The sequence below is a fragment of the Carassius auratus genome, unplaced genomic scaffold, assembly GCF_003368295.1.
Source record: "Carassius auratus strain Wakin unplaced genomic scaffold, ASM336829v1 scaf_tig00044455, whole genome shotgun sequence".
Lineage (NCBI taxonomy): Eukaryota > Metazoa > Chordata > Actinopteri > Cypriniformes > Cyprinidae > Carassius > Carassius auratus.
In genome coordinates this window covers 27,713-46,280 of record NW_020526830.1, presented here as the reverse complement: position 1 = coordinate 46,280, position 18,568 = coordinate 27,713, and the positions used below count along the sequence as shown (strand labels likewise).

The window sequence follows — 18,568 nt, the reverse complement described above, 5'->3', positions numbered from 1 at the left end:
TTGCTTCTGCAGACTGTAAGGACCTTATGAAAAGTGATATGTAACTCTAATGTGTTTCACAAAAAAAAATGTAGAAACTGATCTGGTTGTGTTAACAGATGGACATATCTATCAGTCCAGTTTTTACTTTGCTTCCGCTGAGACGAAGAGCTGGGCTGAGAGCAGAAGATACTGTACAGAGAGAGGAGCAGATCTGATCATCATAAACAACAGAGATGAACAAGTGAGTGAATAATAGAGTGGGGCACACAAGTTTGTGTTAAAGCCTCATTTACAGAATGTCTACTGCAGAAGTTAAACACTGCTGTCTGGTTAATTCTACTAGGAGTTCATTCAAAAGATTGCTGGTGGCGAAGGAGTCTGGATTGGTTTGACTGACAGTGATGTGGAGGGCATATGGACATGGGTTAATGGCAGAACACTGACCTCTGGGTGAGAAAACAGTGAATTGAACTGAGTATTATCTAAAAAATGATTCTCACAGTCATCTAATGCTATATTTTCAGCTTTTGGGCGACTGGAGAGCCCAATGGACAAACTGGAGAGAACTGCATTGCCTCTTATCCATCAGGGTGGTATGATTATCCATGTACCACTGCATTTAAATGGATCTGTAAAAAGACATTGTAAAATTAAACTATATTGTGCTAAATTTTAACTCAACATCTGAGTTAAGCTGCTGCTTACCATCACCATAGTTGTAAATAATGGCAGTAAAATATGATGTATTATTACAATTAATAAAACATTATTTAATAAATCAGTCCAGATGAGGAGTGCATGCTGTTATAAACCACTCAGACCATAACAATGTCTCTTTTCTCACATCTGTCCGGGACTGTAAAAACAATAGGTGCAAAAAAAAAAAAAAAAAAACTGTCACTGCCCTTCAATACCCTTTTGAAAGTTATAATATATAGCATTATATATATATAGTAATATGTACAATTCAGTAAATTTTCTGTAAATGTAACTTTAAGGCACTTATCTACATCCTTTAGGGGCAAATAAGGCAGAAAGTGTCTCTTTTGAAAGGGTACACATCCATGAACCGCAGATATTGTCAGGTGCTCTGTTCATGAAGTCTAGGAACTGTTCAAATCAGAAAGACCTACACAGAGATACATCCAGCATTCGTGTCTCAATAAGAACCTTCAGTAAATGTTTGAGAATGCTGCTGGGTTCTGTGAAATGACGTTAAAATATTTGTCTTCTACATGACCTAAATATGGAAGTGGCTCTGAGGGACAGAGAAACCAAAGTGCATTCAATCTCAACTGTATCTGCTGTTAGTAATAACAACCAACAGCTTCTGTGGAACAGAAAATTATTTTTGAGATTTAAAAGTTGGTAAGTGGAGACATCAAGCCTGACACAAAATCACCATTAGAAGTAGCTTAAAATTTATACTTTTAGATCCTCAAATAATTTGCCCCATTTACCTTTGCAACTGAAAGCTTCTCACCATCAGATGCTTCGCTGGGGATTCAGGGCCCCTTGTACAGGTTCAGGCCCTCCCACCATTAACCCCTATACAAAGCCCCTGGTCGCTGTAACCTAGTTTTTTTTTTTTTTTTTTTTTGGTGTCATGAGTTACAAACCTGCAAGCAGCAAGTCAGCAGGTTTTTTTTTTTTTTTTTAATGCATTCATTTTAACCACTGCAGAAATATTTTCCACTATGTACGATAGGAAGTCAGTCAAAAGCAATAACTGACGCAATACCTCAGATTAGATGCAACTGAGATACGTGTCTGAGCAATATTAAATTCAATAAATTCAGCAACTTAGAATTAAGAAGCTGTTTCTGCTGCTCTGAACTTCTAGAACCAGAACATTTTTTTTTTTATGGTTGCTATGCAAATTAACTGGTATGAACAGACTAGACTTCACACATTTTCATGCACTTTGATATACTTTGTCACACTTTGGACTCATCTGTTGAAAGTGCCGCCTCAAAAAGCAGACAACTGCAGAGAAGAAACAACGTCTATCGTCACACGGCTGATTCACAGTGACTGAAAATGTCAGAGAGCATTTATGGCAATATAAACACTGATGAAATATGGGAAATGGGCAGCAGAGATGGAGAAGAGATGAACGCCAACACCAAAGCAGATACTCATGACGTCAGGACAGGAAAGGAGAAACAAACATCTGAACACATAAGTACTGAGACTCATTTTATTGTAATAAGAAGTGACATTACTATTTTAATTATATATATATATATATATATATATATATATATATATATATATATATATATATATATATATATATATAATTTATAATTGTCTAATCTTTTATATTTATCTTATTGTCTGTCATCTTCAGGAAGTGATTCAGTGAAGAGCAGAAGCTCTAGAGCAGCTGTAGTGTGTTTGGTTCTGCTGTGTGTTCTTCTGCTGGCTGCAGTCATAGTGCTGTGTGTTCACATCTACACAAACAACACACACTGCACAGAAGACAGAAAGCTACTAACCAAGATCACCAACCTCACAGAACAGATCGACCAGATACTAACCAAGTACGTAAACATGACAAATGAAAGGGATGGATTATTAATGAGGATTGACAACCTGACTAAACAAAAAGACCAGTTCAGTCAAGAGAGAAATCAACTGCGGACGATTCTCAATGAAACAGGTGAACTTGAATTGCTATTGCTACAAACAAGTTTCATTATTCGGTGTACTGTAGATGGGAATCACGAGCTAATAGCTGAACCTTTTGTTGTTTTTACAGATGGATGGTTACACTCTAACTTCAGCTTTTACTTTATTTCCTCACTGAAGAAGAGCTGGTCAGAGAGCAGAAGATACTGCACAGATAGAGGAGCGGATCTGATCATCATAAACAACAGAGAGGAACAAGTGAGTGAAAAAAGAAAGCAGAGAAAAAGAGAAGGCCTATATATGTTCTTATATGGTATGTGGATGTCTATTTGAAAGTTGCTTGTCTGCTTTTTTTTTTTACTAGGAGTTTGCAAAAAAGTTTTCCCATGGTAATGAATTCTGGATTGGTCTGACTGACAGTGAAGAAGAGGGCAACTGGAAATGGGTTGATCACAGCAAACTGACCTCTGGGTGAGAAATTACTGAACTGATTATTATGTAAAAAATGATTCTCACAGACGGTATCATATCACACAGAAAGCAGCACTGAAAATCTAATACCAATCTGTTCTTTCAGCTTGTGGAGGTCTGGAGAGCCCAATGGAAATAGAGGAGAGAACTGTGCTGTGTCTATTTCATCAGGATGGTTTGATTCTCTATGTAATAAGGCTTTTAGATGGGTTTGTGAGAAAAGTCTTTGGTAATTAATTACATATTAAGTTGACCACCAATATGTGAAATAAGTAACACATATAGTCACTCTAGTTAGTTCCAGCTCTACCTCACATTACAGTTCCAGTTCACCCTACATTACAACATGGATCCAAATGATGATGATCTAATGATGTGAACTAATAGTGTGTGCTTGGGGCGGGACTATCTGTTGGGGAGTAACAGGAAACATGTTTAATTCAGTAATTCCGTTTTATAATGCTAATAGTGAAGAAAGAACAAACTCTGTGCACTTGAGGGCCACATGCTTTTACACTTCATACACTGATATCAGATCAGTTTCATTCTGCTATTTTATTCAAACTTATTCAAAATGTATTTCAAACTGCAGTCCATGAAAAACAACACAGAAGAAATCTATGTGGTGCAATGGCTATTTTCCCTAAGTTTGCCACCTGAACATGCACAAACAGAATTTGACTTAATTAAAAAAAAAGAAAAAAAGAGAAAAGTCCTTCGTAGACAGAAATGGGCAACCATTGGAAAAGAATGAGAAATGTGTATATATATATATAACAGTCACTCACACATACAGAACCAAATAAATGACTGAGCCTATAACTAAGATTTTTTTTTTCTTTTTTGCACCACACTGCTCACGCACATACACACAAATAAAAATACACACACACTTAGAAGTCAGATCAAAGTCTTATTGCAAGATTTGCTGATATTACTGAAAATTAAAAAAAAAGTGTCTAAAACATGTTACTTGTTAGGTTTATTGCTTTCCCTTACCTGTTTGACACTATTTGGTTCCATTTTACTTTTTTGAGTTATTAAAATTTGATTCGTTTTTTTTTTTTTTTTTATAAATGGTTACTTTGTCTCCTACTTTGTCTTTTCCATGTTGCAACTTTGTATAGTATCACCCAACAAAAAGTATTTTTGGTAAAGTATGTATTTATTTATTGTTTATTGTTATTATTTTTATTTTTTTGTTAAATCCAATCCATGGAGGCCCCACCTTGCAAATTGCAGGGCTTAAATTATTATCTGCTAATAGTTTGGTGCCAGATACCACAGGACATGTTCAGGTGTCTAGTGGAGTCAATGCCTTAATTCATCAAAAGAGGCCAAAAAAGGGTGACCTGCACACTTAGAACGGGGATTTTAATGTTTGTAATGTGGCTGAGTAATAACTTTAGGGCTTTTTGCACTAGAGGAATCTTTTCATAGTTCTGCTAATACAACTATTAGCAGAAGTTCCCGCTTTTTGGTGTGTTCACTTCACAGGAAAAATGAACATTTTAAATATAGAAACTACGTTTAGGGAAACTAAATTAGGTCATACTTCAAAGTAAGATAAAATCAGTTCTATAAAAACTATTAGTGACGTAAGTTCATGCTGACTGGCCAAATGCATATAAAACACTGGCTACCCAGCATTTAAAAAAAAGCGATGTAAAACTATTTACTCCACAAACATGATAAACAGAGATAACGGCATTTACCTGTTGTCTGCAGCTTTGTGTTTTTTTTTCTTAGCCTCTTTAACACTGCGAGTTATCATAGAACATTTAGTCAGATTGTCATGCTCTTTTTAACCATGTAAACAGTGCATTTACATAACATTTCAGTTTTCACAAAACCCACAACAAACAACAAAAAACTCTGAAAACGGTGTCCTCTGTTCACCGGTTGTAGACGTTTATAAATGCTGCACATAAAAATGGTGCTGTCTTCCGCTTCAGAGTTCCTGCTGCCGGTGTGAATGCATACTTAACATAATGTTAATAATGTATAAAATATTAACTGTGCAGTGTAAGAATCTTTAGTAACATAACTGTCTGAGATCACGATGAAGTGATAACTGTGTAGTGGTTATTATGAGTGCTCTTTGCAAGCTTCCTATGCAATCCATTTAAAAAGGTAGAACTTTGCTTTTCAGTCAGACAAACGTTGTAAAGTTTTTGGAATGACATCTGCGTATTTATGCAAGATTCTCTCTCAAAGTAGTAGTGTTTGACATGGTGATAATCATAGCAATAGACAGTATAAAATACGCTCCAGTGATTATTTCTGGAACCTGGTTGATACGTTAACTATATACAGTACAAAAACAACAAAATACAAATTCACTAAATGAAAGAATCAAATAAATGTATATTTAGAATTTAAGCACTTAACTAAAATAAGTATTAATAAAATAAATAAGTAGAAAAGGCTAACTATAAACAGCTTGCTTTCATTTAGTGATTCACCTGAATTAGAAGAAAGCTCCTCCTCTGGTCTCAGTGATGCGAGGACAACCTTTTAGGGTACATGTAATATCTGAGCGAGAACAGAGCCAATTCAGAAAAGAACAATGTATATTAGTGTATTGTATAAAAGCACACATCCAGATTTGTGTAAGTGAAGGACATACGCTTGTGAGTGAAGATTTGTGCTGGGGCATAACATGGATTGTGTAACATTATGCACTCTCAACATTGTCAATAAGATCACACTATAGAAATTGCATAAAATGAAGTATAAAGAGGAGAATAAAGTGGCCCTAGGTAGCTGCCTAGACAGGCCAGGATCGGTTGCTGCCAGACACAGTTAGAAATGTACTAAAAACAAGCTTATAGCAAGACATCTGGTAGGGGGAAAATGGGGTAGACCTGCCCCTGGCTAGATCAATGACAGGGGGAGCTGGGCAATTAATAGTAAATATGACCAAAACAGGGTATCACATTTTTTTTTTTCAGTAGCCTAATAATACAATTGATAAATAGGGGCATTTTTAGTGTTTATGAGGAGTTCTAACTCTGTGCCAAAAGTTTTATTTACATTTTAAATGTTCCTTTATCAGTTTAAAAATGTGTGAGTGAAGTGACATACAGACATGTATGGTGACCCATACTCAGAAGCTGTGCTCTGCATTTAACCCATCCAAAGTGCAGTATCATATCACACAGAAAGCAGCACTGAACATCTAATACTGCTCTGTACGTTCATGTTCTGGGCATCTGGAAAACCACATGGAGGAATAGGAGAGAACTGTGGTGTGTTTTAGTCATCAGGGTGGTATGATTATCTATGCAATAAAACATGAAGATGGATCTGTGAGAAGAATATTGTAAAGTATCACATACCATGATTTACATGTTTTTTTTTTTTTTTTCACAGTATGTTTGACATGAATAATAGGGTTTACGTTCTAATTCAATCGCATGTAAAAAAAATAAAATAAAAACTAAATAATAATATTAATAATAATAATAATAATTATTATTATTATTTCAAATAGAGATCATGACTCTACTATAAACAGACATATTTTTGTGGAAAGCATTGTGCAATAAACATTTCCAACTCATAACCACCCTCATCTTGTTTTACTTAAAAGTCATATGAGCACAGCACGCAGAGTAGTTCTGTCAGGACCACTATCGTCAAAATAATAGATACTTAGCATGGACTTTTTGGCGGCATTGTTTGGCGGTATGGTACTGTTCTGGGCAAAAAAAAATCTATATAACTATATCTACATGTGATCAGCTGAGAATCAGCTGAGGCAAGCTTGAATCACGAGACCTGTCAGATCTAACGCTAATGCTTAATTTCAGGACCACTATCATCAAAATGATAGTTAGCATTGACTTTTGTTTAATAAGTTTGTATGTACAGACATCTGTGGAGGCCATTTTTGGTAGATTTTACAAGGATTTTTTAAATAGTGTTCATATCCATATCGTATCGACCAAAATTAAGTAATATATTGTGATATAAATTTATGCCATATTGTCCAGCCCTATTATAATCATGATAAGAAATTTTCATACTGTTACATCTCCAATGTTGGGTAAAACAGGTTAACATTTTAAATTATGAGGAATTAATTTATTAATTTATTTACTCTCTCTCTTAAAATGATATTTCACCCAAATATTTAAATACTGCCAATGACTACCAGCAACTATTTGACTACCAGCACTCTTCAAAATATCATCTCCTGTAAAAGAAACTTATACATGCTGAGGCAAGTTATACGTCTTGCATGGTTGGAACAACTTGACGTTGAGTAAATGATGACAGAACTATCCCTTTAATAAAACACGCAAATGGTTTCATGTCATCACATCACATCTGTACTATGACTTTTGCTTGTGTTTGCAATCAATGAAGTGGGCCTAATTGCCAACAACCTGCTGATGTGAAGTAGTTTTGGCACATCGCTGGTGCAATGCAACTGCTTTGACAGAAAAGACAGTAGAAGTAAAATGTGTCTAATGCTATAAGAGGAAGGCCACAGCACCCTACCCCCAATCTCACAAAATTAATTTCTGAGTATTTCTCTAAATAGTCAGGATAAAAATGTAAGTGTCTGAACAAGATGTCATATGACCACAGTGATGCATTATTAAATTGAAACCCAAAAAGCAGAACTTCAGAGCAGTCTAGTCTACTTGAAACAAAAGTTTCCACACTTAACTCTAGCAGACTGAATGCAGCATGTCTAACTCTGGCAACATGAACATTTCTGATAAACATGGGATGGAAAGAGAATATGAAGAGATGGATATAAAGAGCAGTAATGTCAATGCAGAAAGAGAGTACATGAACAACAAGAGATACCAAACACCTCGAAATACAGGTACTGAGACTCATTTTATTATTATAACAAATGGCAGATTAGGTCTAAACAAATAATGGTTTGCATGGCACACAAAATTGCTAATTTGACAGCTGTCACATGAACATGGTAGTGCATCAAGGTAAACATAAGACTTCCTAACTGAGCAGAAACAGCTGTCCCCTCTGGGAAGTCGTGGCCTAGTGGTTAGAGAGTTTGACTCCTAACCCTACACTGTAAAAAATGTACTGTAGAATTTACAGGATTTTACTGGCAAAAAAGTTGCCAATAAAATCCTGTAAAAATGATGTTAATTGCTGTAAAATTGATTACAGGAAATTACTGCAAAGCAAATTACAGTTAATTGCTGTATGTGAAATACAGTAGTTTGTAGTATTTTTTTACAGTAACATTGAATTTTACAAGTAGTTTATTTTACAGCAATATTTTGTAAATTCACTAAAGTACAGTATTTACCTGGCAAAAAAGTTGCCAATAAAGTCCTGTAAATATATTTTACAGCATTTTTTGTAATTTCATTAAATTACAGTATTTAACTGGCAACAAAAGTTGCCAATGAAATCGTGTAAATACCCCGAAATACAATATGATGTTGTAATAATTTAACACTGAAACTGCTTTAAAGAATAATTTTAACAGTAAACTATAAAATACTGATATAAATGCATTATCATGAGCTCTTTCTTAATACATTTACAAATGAATGAAAACCAATTCAATGATGATGCAAATAAGTATTTATTAAAACTGGCAGAAAGACATTGCAAGGCTTTTACTGGTTAAATAAAATTTTCAGTCTTTCAAAAGTTAAATCTTATCATAAAAATAGCATAGCATCACAAATAACTGTTTTAAAAAAGCCATATTCAGAGTAGAACATTAACTTTCTATAAAAATGAAGCTCAATCAACAGAATTTGTATAATTTTTTAAAACTTTAAATGTTTTAAAGAAAAGGATTCAAATAAAATGCTGGAATCAACATTAAATCACAAATTCTGTTGTATTAAATTAATAATATTCCTGCAAAAGACAATTTAATAAATACATACTGAAAGTCCATCAACTTTCTGAGATGAGCACACACATGAGGGTTGTCCCTCTTCTGAGACTTTTCCACTTGTTTTGCCTCTATGTGTCCGTCTTGTATCCAGGGAGTGTAGTGATTCCAAGAAAACATCTGCACATAAAAACAAGCAGAAGCATCAGGATAAAGTTAAGTATTGAATGAAACTAGCTCAATAAAATAAATTTCAAAATGCCACTTATACAATACAATCAGCATTTACCAGTACTTAAAAGGTTACTCCACCCCAAAATGAAAATCTTGCCATTAATCACTTACCTCAATGTCGTTCCAAACCTGTAAAAGCTTCGTTCGTCTTCGGAACACAATTTAAGATATTTTGGATGCAACTGGGAGGATTGTGACTGTCCCACTGACTGCCAAGTCAATACCTTTGTCAAGGCCCAGAAAAGTATGAAAGTCATCATCAGAATAGTCCATCAGTGGTTCAACCGTAACGCTATGAAGCGACGACAATGCTTTTTGTATGAAAAGAAAACAAAAATAACGATTTATTCAACAATTCGCCTCCTATGAGTCAATGTAGTGCCATTTTTGGAGAGTATCTGTTGGACACACACTACATAGCCTGTTCTGTGTCAGCTGGGTCACATGGACACGCTTTCTATGTTTATTTACGCTTTGATTTGAACGAAAACAGCTATGATAACGACTTTGTTGAATAAAGTTGTTCTTTTTGTTTTCTTGTAGCTTTGTAAAATTACAGTTGAACCACTGATGGCAGATGGACTATTCTGACAATCCTTTTCATACTTTTCTGGGCTTATACATTGCTAATTGTTTGGCAGTCAGTGGGACAGACGCAAGCCTCCCGGTTCTCATCTGAAATATCTAAAATTGTGTTCCGAAGATGAACATAGCTTTTACGGGTTTGGAACGACATTAACAGTTAACAGTGATGAATGACTACATTTCATTTTGAATTAGCAACCTTTTTCGCGAATGAAATTACTTAAGTAAAACTTGTTACCTTTGAAAAAATTAATGTTTGCAAAAGATGCCTGCTCCCGGGACGCACAATGTATGAATTCACAACCATCAAATACTCAAAAGCCACTGGGTGGACCTGAAATGAATAAATATAAGCAATAATGTAACCTACAATGCAGTATTTCAATATAAAATGTAATCTAAATTACAAGTTTATCAAATTATTTAAATAATTAATATATTACCTAATAAAATCAGCTTCAGAGTCTTGAAGCATCGAACATTTCTCCACATCAGCTGCTATTCTTTGCACCTACAAGAGATAAAGAAAATAATCTTGTGATTTCTTTAAAGCATTATGTACTGTAAATGAGACCAAAATTAACACCCAAAAATGCATATATTTAAGAATAGACAAACTATTATAAATTGTATAATTTATGATTATAAGTTGTAATATTACTTTGTAGAACTGTACCACCAATCAAATTAAATAATTAACAGTGCAAAATTATATGAAATGTGAAAATTCAATTAATAAATGTTGGAAAAATGCAATGCTACTTATTAAACCCGAAATACAACAACAGTTTATATTGTGTCTAAAAAAGTAAGTAACTTGTTAACTAATTGTTTATTGAACTATGTATTTGCAATCGTGATACTCAGCAAAACAGCTCACTTGTGATGCTTCTTATATGTTATAAATAAACTCAACAGTTGAACATTTAACTTACCTCATGTATTGTCTGTGAGTTTATGTGTGCTGTTAAGCTTTTTTGATGTTGAATGAAACGTTAACATAATCAGAATCATTCTCGCGTTTCAATGCTTCCTCAGTCTTTTTTTTAATTTTTTTATCAGGCTAACTTGTGCAGTCGGGCATATAAAGATGTCTTTCACTTATTATAGTATGGCGTGGAGTCAATATGGGATAGTTGAACACATATAAACGAATGAAATTTCAAATTTTGCTCTTAGTCAGTTATTTAGATAGATATTAACGTTAGTTACTATGACAATCGTTCGCATTAGGTAAACACTACTTTTAAATGCTATCAATAAGAACATTTTACATTTGGCGTAACTATGCTATGATAGCAATTCCCAGTTTACTGCACAGAAGTTACCAAGGCCACTAAATGTCAGGATAGGAGGCTATTGTGACATGAAATCGCTTATAGATTAACTTAAATAAATATAAAAGGTTATATTTCTTAAGTATAATTAAGTGAACTTACCAGGAATTATGAATAAAGCCTCTTATCTTCAATCGTTCTTGGGCTGCTCCAGTCGGCTGGGTTTCTGAATTTGAATGATGCGCGCGCAATCCCATAATGCCACACTACAATAAGTTAGTGTAGGAAACACCTGCTTCTTGTAAATGAATTACAGTTGACGTGGAAATATACTGTTAACAACTGTAAAACCTTATTTGACCCATAATGCATTGCGAATTACAGCTGCATCTTGTAAAATGTTTATACAGTAAAATTCTGTAAAATTTTGCTGTAGAAACTACAGGTTGTGGGTTTGAATCTTGGGCTGGCAATACCGCAACTTAGGTGCCCTTGAGCAAGACATCGAACGCCCGGCTGCTCCCTGGGTGCCACAGCATAAATGGCTGCCCACTGCTCCGGGTGTGTGTGTGCGCGTGTTCGCTGCTCTGTGTGTGCACTTTGGATGGGTTAAATGCCGAGCATGAATTCTGAGTATGCGTCACCATTCTTGGCTGAATGTCCCTATTTACATTTTTAGTGGTACATTTTGTGATGGGCACTGGGAGCAATAATATTTGAAGTTGGACTGCAAAAAAAAATCTACCCCCTAACCAGTAACGACACACTTTTAGGCATTAGTGAGTTATCTTAAATCTGTCGTTTACATTTCAGTGAGGATAAGAAACTACAGAGCATCTGTGGTGTGTCTGGTTCTGCTGTGTGTTCTTCTGCTGACTGCAGTCATAGTGCTGTGTGTCCACAGCCATACAAACAAAGACCTGACAAAGGAGACACATCTGCTTGGTAACTTTACGGGACACAATCTGTTTAAAATATTGTTGTGTAGTTCAGTGCAAATGGGAAAAATGCTAACAGTTGAACTGGTTGTGTTTACAGATGGATGGATTTACTATCAATCCAGTATTTACTTCATTTCCTCTAAAATAAAGAGCTGGTCTGAGAGCAGAAGATACTGTACAGAGAAAGGAGCAGATCTGATCATCATAAACAACAGAGAGGAACAAGTGAGTGAAACATATTTTGTGTATGATAAGCAATCAGTCCAATCAATTTTATGGTATATTTGTAATGATTTCTTCAGGATTTTGTGAAGAAAATATCTGCTGATGCTAAAGTCTGGATTGGTCTGACTGACAGTGATGTTGAGGGCACATGGAAATGGGTTGATGGCAGCACACTGACCTCTGGGTGAGAAAATAACTGATTTGAACTGATTATTGTGTAATAAAAGCAGTACTGAACATCTAATACTGATCTGTTGTTGCAGGTTCTGGGATCCTCGGGAACCCAATGGACATATAAGAGAGGACTGTACTCTAAATGATTCATCAGGATGGGCTGATTATCCATGTAGTGACAATTATAAATGGATCTGCGAGAAGAGCCTTGCATTGTATTCGATGCACTGAAAATACATGAAGTACAGACTGAATGTAGTGTCGCACTGCTTTATGGCCAGATGAGACAAAAATATGCAGACATACATATAAGCAGGCTGCAGGCGGTTGGTTTATTTATTTTTGGCATCTGGTCATTTCCATTATCACAGATTTACTTCTCTTAAATTAAAAAAAAAAAAAAAAAAGCTCTTTGCTGTTGCAACGTACACAATAATAATAATTGTAAAAAAAAATCTGATTTTTTTTCTTTCATATGTGCTTATATAGGCTCCTTTTGTGTCATTTTGGAGTTTCTAAGTGTCTGAAAAAAGCTTGCAAAAAATACAGATTTTTGAGAATCACCGTTTAATGATTATTTTTTGGTTTACTTTGCTGGATATATCAAATTATGACAAAATAAAAATTTGAAACAAGATACAAGGTCTATGCTTAATTTCATGAAGTGTGCGATTAATCACAATTAATCACAGAAAAAGGGTGTGATCAATCTGATAATTTTTTTTTATCAATTAACAGCCCTTAAAACGCATGTCTAAAATGCATGTGGAAGTGGCTCTGAGGAACAGAGGGAAATTGCACAATATATTTGACTGAGTTCGCACTAATATATTAAAATTTAGGTACTAACACTCAATTTTTATGGGTAAATAAGACACAACGATGCATCTTTTGTAATGGTACTGCCCCAGAGATAACTCTTGTATCATTTTTTTCCAGTTTTGTGAACAAAAGCAACTAAATAAAAAAAGGGGAATGTCAAGATATTCTGTAAAAAAAAAACAAAAAAAAAAACAACAACAAAAAAAAAAAAAAAACACATACATATATACAGTGTTGTAGTCGAGACCAGCTCATTCGAGTCCGAGTCCAGATCGAGTCCAGAGAGGGTCGAGTCCGAGACAAGACCGAGTTCAGAAAGGGTCGAGTCCGAGTCAAGACCGAGTTCAGAAAGGGTCGAGTCCGAGTCAAGACCGAGACCAGAGAGATTGGGTCTGAGACAAGACCTAAAGAAATCTTCAAGAGTATGTAAAATGTTTGGTGGAAACAATAAAGGGTAAAAGGGCCACATAGTATGTGGTGTAAAGGTTATTTTATTAGTATTATGAATTGTAACTTGTCAATATTAAGTGCTCATTTTCACATAACATCGTTGTACCACTATACACATCCATATAACCTTTCTAGTACAAGTAACATTACTGTACCACTATACCTGTAAATGTTCAACTGTAACAGCTTTTACATAACTTTTAACCCTAAAGCTTAACTAATGACTGCTAATATCCTTACAATGTCTTGGATTATGTGCACTTTAGATGTTGTGAAGATTACAGATGGGCATAATTACTTTCTGTATTTTTCAAATACACTTTCTGTAACAGCAACGGATAATCTAATGCTAATTTCCCTGGATGGTGCATTTTAATGCAGGGTAAAATACACACTAGTCCAAGTTTTTTTTAGTTACGGAGGGCATACACACAAGAGCCGACTGACTGTCCAGGAAAATTTCATGCAAAAGTGTGTATGTGCCAGGGGAAGAAAGCTGGATGAAATGCCATATAAGTTCAATGCATTCTGTCAGACATGTTTTTGGGGGAGATGATTAGTGTTGAGACAGTCAGTCTGTGTCTGTATTCATTATATAAGTTTATTAAACGATATTTGTTTTTTTTTCTGTGACCATTTTGTCCTACTTTGTAAAAATAACACAGTTGAGAGAAATAATGTAGCAATGTGGCTTCCTGGAAAGCGGGATCACTACAGGCGGATGGCAGGAGGGTAACCTAAGGCCGGTGACACACTGGCTGCGTGGCTTCTCTGCTGCGTGCCAGAAACGTGGTGGCTGCTTCGCGTTTTCTGTGTCTTTACACACCATAAGCGTGCCTGCACGCGGCGCTTGGCGCACTGCTGCTGCTGTAGGAAACATAGAGGGCGGCCGCCGAAAAACCAGGCTCTTGTCTTCATGACAACAATATCAATTTTTTTTTTTTTTTTGCACACCTACTGATAGGACACCGTCAACAGTATTGACGGCACAATAGAGTATGTTTGACAGGTGCAATATTTGAAAATCGTTCATTATTAATTTATTTTTTTAAATTACATTTATATCTGAATTTATGCCAACCTATAGACTTTCAAATATCAAAATGTCATGAATTAATATGTATTTGAGTACAAAATGACATATCTTCCTAGTATATTTTGCCTGGAAATGCTTCCAACATGCACGCGTGTCACGTTAAAAATATGCGCGGTTCTATTTCTAGCATGCACGGGTTTTCCGCGCGTCTCACGCAGGCAGTCTGCAAGATCTAACCTGTTAACATGGGAGCCGAATTAAAAACAGACACGCCACGCAGCTGAGACGCTTGCGCCACACATCCAGTGTGTCGCTGGCCTAACGTCTCACGTCAAAAGAAAATCACCAGTCATTGGATGTCTCAAACATACATCAATTTAAATAAACATTAACATACAGTAATAATCATGAAATATTTTGATTGGGACTCGAGTGGACTCGGGCATAAGTCCGATTCCTAATATGTTCGAGTCCGAGTCAATACCGAGTCAAAATGCACACGAGTCCATGACAAGACCGAGACCATTAAAATACGGTCTCGAGACCGAGTCCAAGACCGAGTCCGAGTCTCGAGTACTCAACACTGCATATATATATGATAAGCTTCAAGTTATTCTCATTCAAATACCTGAATGCATATGCAGTGGCTCTTAATCAACTCAGTTCAGTGTCAGCATTACTATATAAATAACGTTTTTTTTTGCCTTCTTGAGTGATTTTGAACTAATCTGTTCTGCTTTCCTGACTAACAGCTTACAGAAGAGGAACTAGCAGCTTTGGTGGAAGACAAAGATTTGAGATGACAAACAGATCAAAATAGCGTGTCAGAAATGTCAATATTTTACTACATTTAATAGATCATTTGTCCTCAGTTGATGAGCTGAGCTGAGAGCAAAAGTTCAAAATGTATAATATGTGTCATTTAGGTACTAGTATTAAGGTACTACAAACATGCACTAAATAAGGGGTAAATAAGGGACAAATGTGTATCCTTAAAAAAGGTTGAGCTCCAATTACAACTTTTACTGAGAGTGTACAGAGAGAGAAGCATATCTGATCATAAATAAGCAGATTATCATAAACAACAGATGAAAAAGGGACTAAAATAAAAGTTTGAAGTGTTTTATTTTCATAAAACTCAAATTTGCCTTGTCTTTTGTTTATAAGTCTAAAGTTTCTATGGTTCAAATCCAAAATCTCCTTCACTGTGATCTCTAGCCCTTAGAAACTTGATGAAAAATGTTTCTTAAATTCACAAATGATTGCACAGGACTGAAAATGTGCAGAACTACATATTTTCATAACTAGTTGGAGGGTTTTATGACAGATTAGAACAAATAATTATGCAGGAAGTCCTACAAGCAAACAGTTTACATTGGAAAAAATATAGATTTCTCAGTACTTCTTTTTTTTCTTTTTTTACAAGCAGACAGGAAACGACTCCTCGGTGTGGTCATAGAGGTTTAGTTAATGTTCAGCTTCTTAAAGTGTTAGTACATAGCGGTGCACTCTACACACCAGAAACTTTGACTCTAGATGTAACACACACCAGTAGAAGCATTGGGATACGAAAGATGGAAAGAAAAGGTGCAGTGGAGAAAATCACTGATGTCAACAGAGATGCTAGATACCGTCATAATGTCAGGACAGAATCAGAGAACACCGACACCAAGAGACACCAAACACTTCAACACACAGGTACTGAGAATCATTTCATCATAGTATCACAAACTAACATGTGCATTAGAGTTAAAAATGTGTTAAAAAATATTTATCATCATATTTGTGATCTACAGGAAGTGGCTGTGTGAATGTCAGAAACTTCAGAGCAGCTGTAGTGTGTTTGGTTCTGCTGTGTGTTCTTCTGCTGACTGCAGTCATAGTGCTGGGAGTCAATCTCCATGATATGATTGAGGAGTTTTACATCAAGAACAAAAACATCACAGATGAAATAAAGGACTTAGAGAAAAGAAAATCCAACTTGGCCAGTGATGTTACAAAAATATCAGCTACGAATGAAAGTCTATTTGCACAAAATAAAATATTACATAAGGAGATGGAAGAATTGTGGCTGGAGATAAGCAAAATGGGTAATAAAGGACTACACTAAAACTACACAAATATTAAATATTAAAAGGAAACAGACAATATGTTTTGGGTATAGCCTGCTATAGATAAGTTGTGTCAATAAATGTGGATGGGAATACCAAGCAAACTATTGTACTCCTTGTGTTTACAGATAGATGGAAGTGCTATCAATCCAGTCTCTACTATGTTTCCTCAGAGATGAAAAACTGGCGTGAGAGCAGAAGAGACTGTAAAGAGAGAGGATCAGATCTGATCATCATAAACAACAAAGAGGAACAAGTGAGTGGAAATGGGGTGTTTGTCAAGTACTAAACTATAATTTATACATTTGTGGGCTTTCTGAGACATCTTCATGCAAAAAATAGATTCATATGTAAAACAAATACAAGAGCATTTAGAGGGTAAGGTTGTGTTTATTATTTTTACAAATGTTTTTGTTTATTCAAACATATTTCTATTGTATTATTAGGACTTTGTGAAAACGGTTTCTGGTGGTTCTGGATTCTGGATTGGTCTGACTGAGGTGAAGAGCACGTGGAAATGGGTTGATGACAGCTTACCGATCACTGAGTGAGAAATCAATTAATTAAAATATGTACTTCTACCTAAAATATTTCAGACTATTATTCTACTTCTAGAACCAAACTGATCAAATTAAATACCTTCAAAATCGTTTAAGTTCCATCCACCAAACTCCACTCAGAACTACAGCCTCTTCTGACATAGTCTACCATCTGCCAGTTCATCTATCCATCCATTCAACTACTCACAACCTAGATACACACTGGCCCCTTTTGTCAAAAAACAAAAAAAAAAAACAACAAAAAAAAAACAACAACTACAACAAAAAATCATTGGTTGTGGTTGCCAGAATTTTAACGTAAATTACAGTAGCAACATTTTAGGTTTTAACTTAAATTTACAGTTAAATAGTGACATTTCATTTACTGATATAATGTTAATATACCAGCATATTGAAGTATTGGAATTTGTTTTGTACCTGTGTAATACACTGATAGCGTGATGAGAGTCACATGATGAACCAAAGCCTATTACTTATAGAAGGGGCACAGTATAATTCACACAAACACTAAACACCATCATCGTAACACACACACACACACAAAAAAAATAATAAATAAATAAATAAAAAAAACCATCATATTTTAAATTAAATACACAAAATTCCATATTCTTTGTCTGCATAGCCATTAAAACAGTCAAACTTACCAAATTATTTTAAACAAAATCAAAGTTAGTCCTGTCTTTATCTCACAGGCAGACATCTAATGCTAGTCTGTTGTTGCAGGTTATGGGCTTCTGGAAAACCTAGTGATAGCTCTGGTAATAAGGATTGTGCTGTAAATCTGTCATCAGGGTTTGCTGAATATTCATGTGATCAAAAACGTAAATGGATCTGTGAGAAGAACATTTGAAAGAAATAATTACACTGTTAATAAAGGGTTGTAAAAACATGATGGGTCTCATTTCAGTTATTCTTCATATCTACATGTTCTCATGTAATAAAACATCTTTATCACTGAAACTCTGAGTAAGCTTTTTTATTATTCTATTGCATTTTGTTACTGATACAACATCTAGCAAAGTCACACTTAAAGCTAAAAAGTTTCAAGATTAACACCAACTCAGCGGATAAGTTTGGGGTTGATAATTGGTGATAAGTTTGTGGTTGATAATGATGGTGGCTATTTAGTTTTTCCTTCAATTCTGCCTGGTAACACTTGTGACGCAGAAACTACACACTTCACATTTAGTTCATCCAAAAAAAAACAAATTATGTTATTAA

The 18,568-nt window shown here is 35.1% G+C and overlaps 3 protein-coding genes across 3 annotated transcripts; all 3 read left to right on the top strand.

The window, feature by feature from the left end:
- The first annotated feature begins 2,377 nt into the window (after nt 1-2,377).
- On the top strand, nt 2,378-3,515 carry LOC113087082 (C-type lectin domain family 4 member M-like). Its single transcript, XM_026255550.1, has 4 exons — nt 2,378-2,647; nt 2,747-2,874; nt 2,981-3,087; nt 3,194-3,515. Exons 1-4 carry the CDS (start codon nt 2,539-2,541, stop codon nt 3,318-3,320), a joined length of 471 nt encoding a protein of 156 aa, XP_026111335.1. The 5' UTR covers nt 2,378-2,538; the 3' UTR covers nt 3,321-3,515.
- A 3,701-nt stretch (nt 3,516-7,216) lies between these two features.
- Nucleotides 7,217-12,712, top strand: LOC113087081 (C-type lectin domain family 17, member A-like). Its single transcript, XM_026255549.1, has 5 exons — nt 7,217-7,930; nt 11,839-11,970; nt 12,064-12,191; nt 12,269-12,375; nt 12,455-12,712. Exons 1-5 carry the CDS (start codon nt 7,789-7,791, stop codon nt 12,594-12,596), a joined length of 651 nt encoding a protein of 216 aa, XP_026111334.1. The 5' UTR covers nt 7,217-7,788; the 3' UTR covers nt 12,597-12,712.
- A 3,535-nt stretch (nt 12,713-16,247) lies between these two features.
- LOC113087080 (CD209 antigen-like protein E) lies at nt 16,248-18,239 on the top strand. Its single transcript, XM_026255548.1, has 5 exons — nt 16,248-16,371; nt 16,470-16,763; nt 16,913-17,040; nt 17,231-17,331; nt 18,071-18,239. The coding sequence occupies exons 1-5, from the start codon at nt 16,248-16,250 to the stop codon at nt 18,195-18,197; spliced, it is 774 nt and encodes a 257-aa protein (XP_026111333.1). The 3' UTR covers nt 18,198-18,239.
- Nucleotides 18,240-18,568: the final 329 nt, after the last annotated feature.

Coding starts and splice junctions, on each gene's coding strand:
- LOC113087080 (XM_026255548.1), top strand. CDS start 16,248: ATGGAAAGAAAAGGTGCAGTGGAGAAAATCACTGATGTCAACAGAGAT. Junction 17,041..17,230: donor TAAACAACAAAGAGGAACAA/GTGAGTGGAAAT, acceptor TTGTATTATTAG/GACTTTGTGAAAACGGTTTC. Junction 17,332..18,070: donor GACAGCTTACCGATCACTGA/GTGAGAAATCAA, acceptor CTGTTGTTGCAG/GTTATGGGCTTCTGGAAAAC.
- LOC113087082 (XM_026255550.1), top strand. CDS start 2,539: ATGACAAATGAAAGGGATGGATTATTAATGAGGATTGACAACCTGACT. Junction 2,648..2,746: donor GACGATTCTCAATGAAACAG/GTGAACTTGAAT, acceptor TTGTTTTTACAG/ATGGATGGTTACACTCTAAC. Junction 3,088..3,193: donor CACAGCAAACTGACCTCTGG/GTGAGAAATTAC, acceptor CTGTTCTTTCAG/CTTGTGGAGGTCTGGAGAGC.
- LOC113087081 (XM_026255549.1), top strand. CDS start 7,789: ATGTCTAACTCTGGCAACATGAACATTTCTGATAAACATGGGATGGAA. Junction 11,971..12,063: donor AAAGGAGACACATCTGCTTG/GTAACTTTACGG, acceptor TTGTGTTTACAG/ATGGATGGATTTACTATCAA. Junction 12,192..12,268: donor TAAACAACAGAGAGGAACAA/GTGAGTGAAACA, acceptor TGATTTCTTCAG/GATTTTGTGAAGAAAATATC.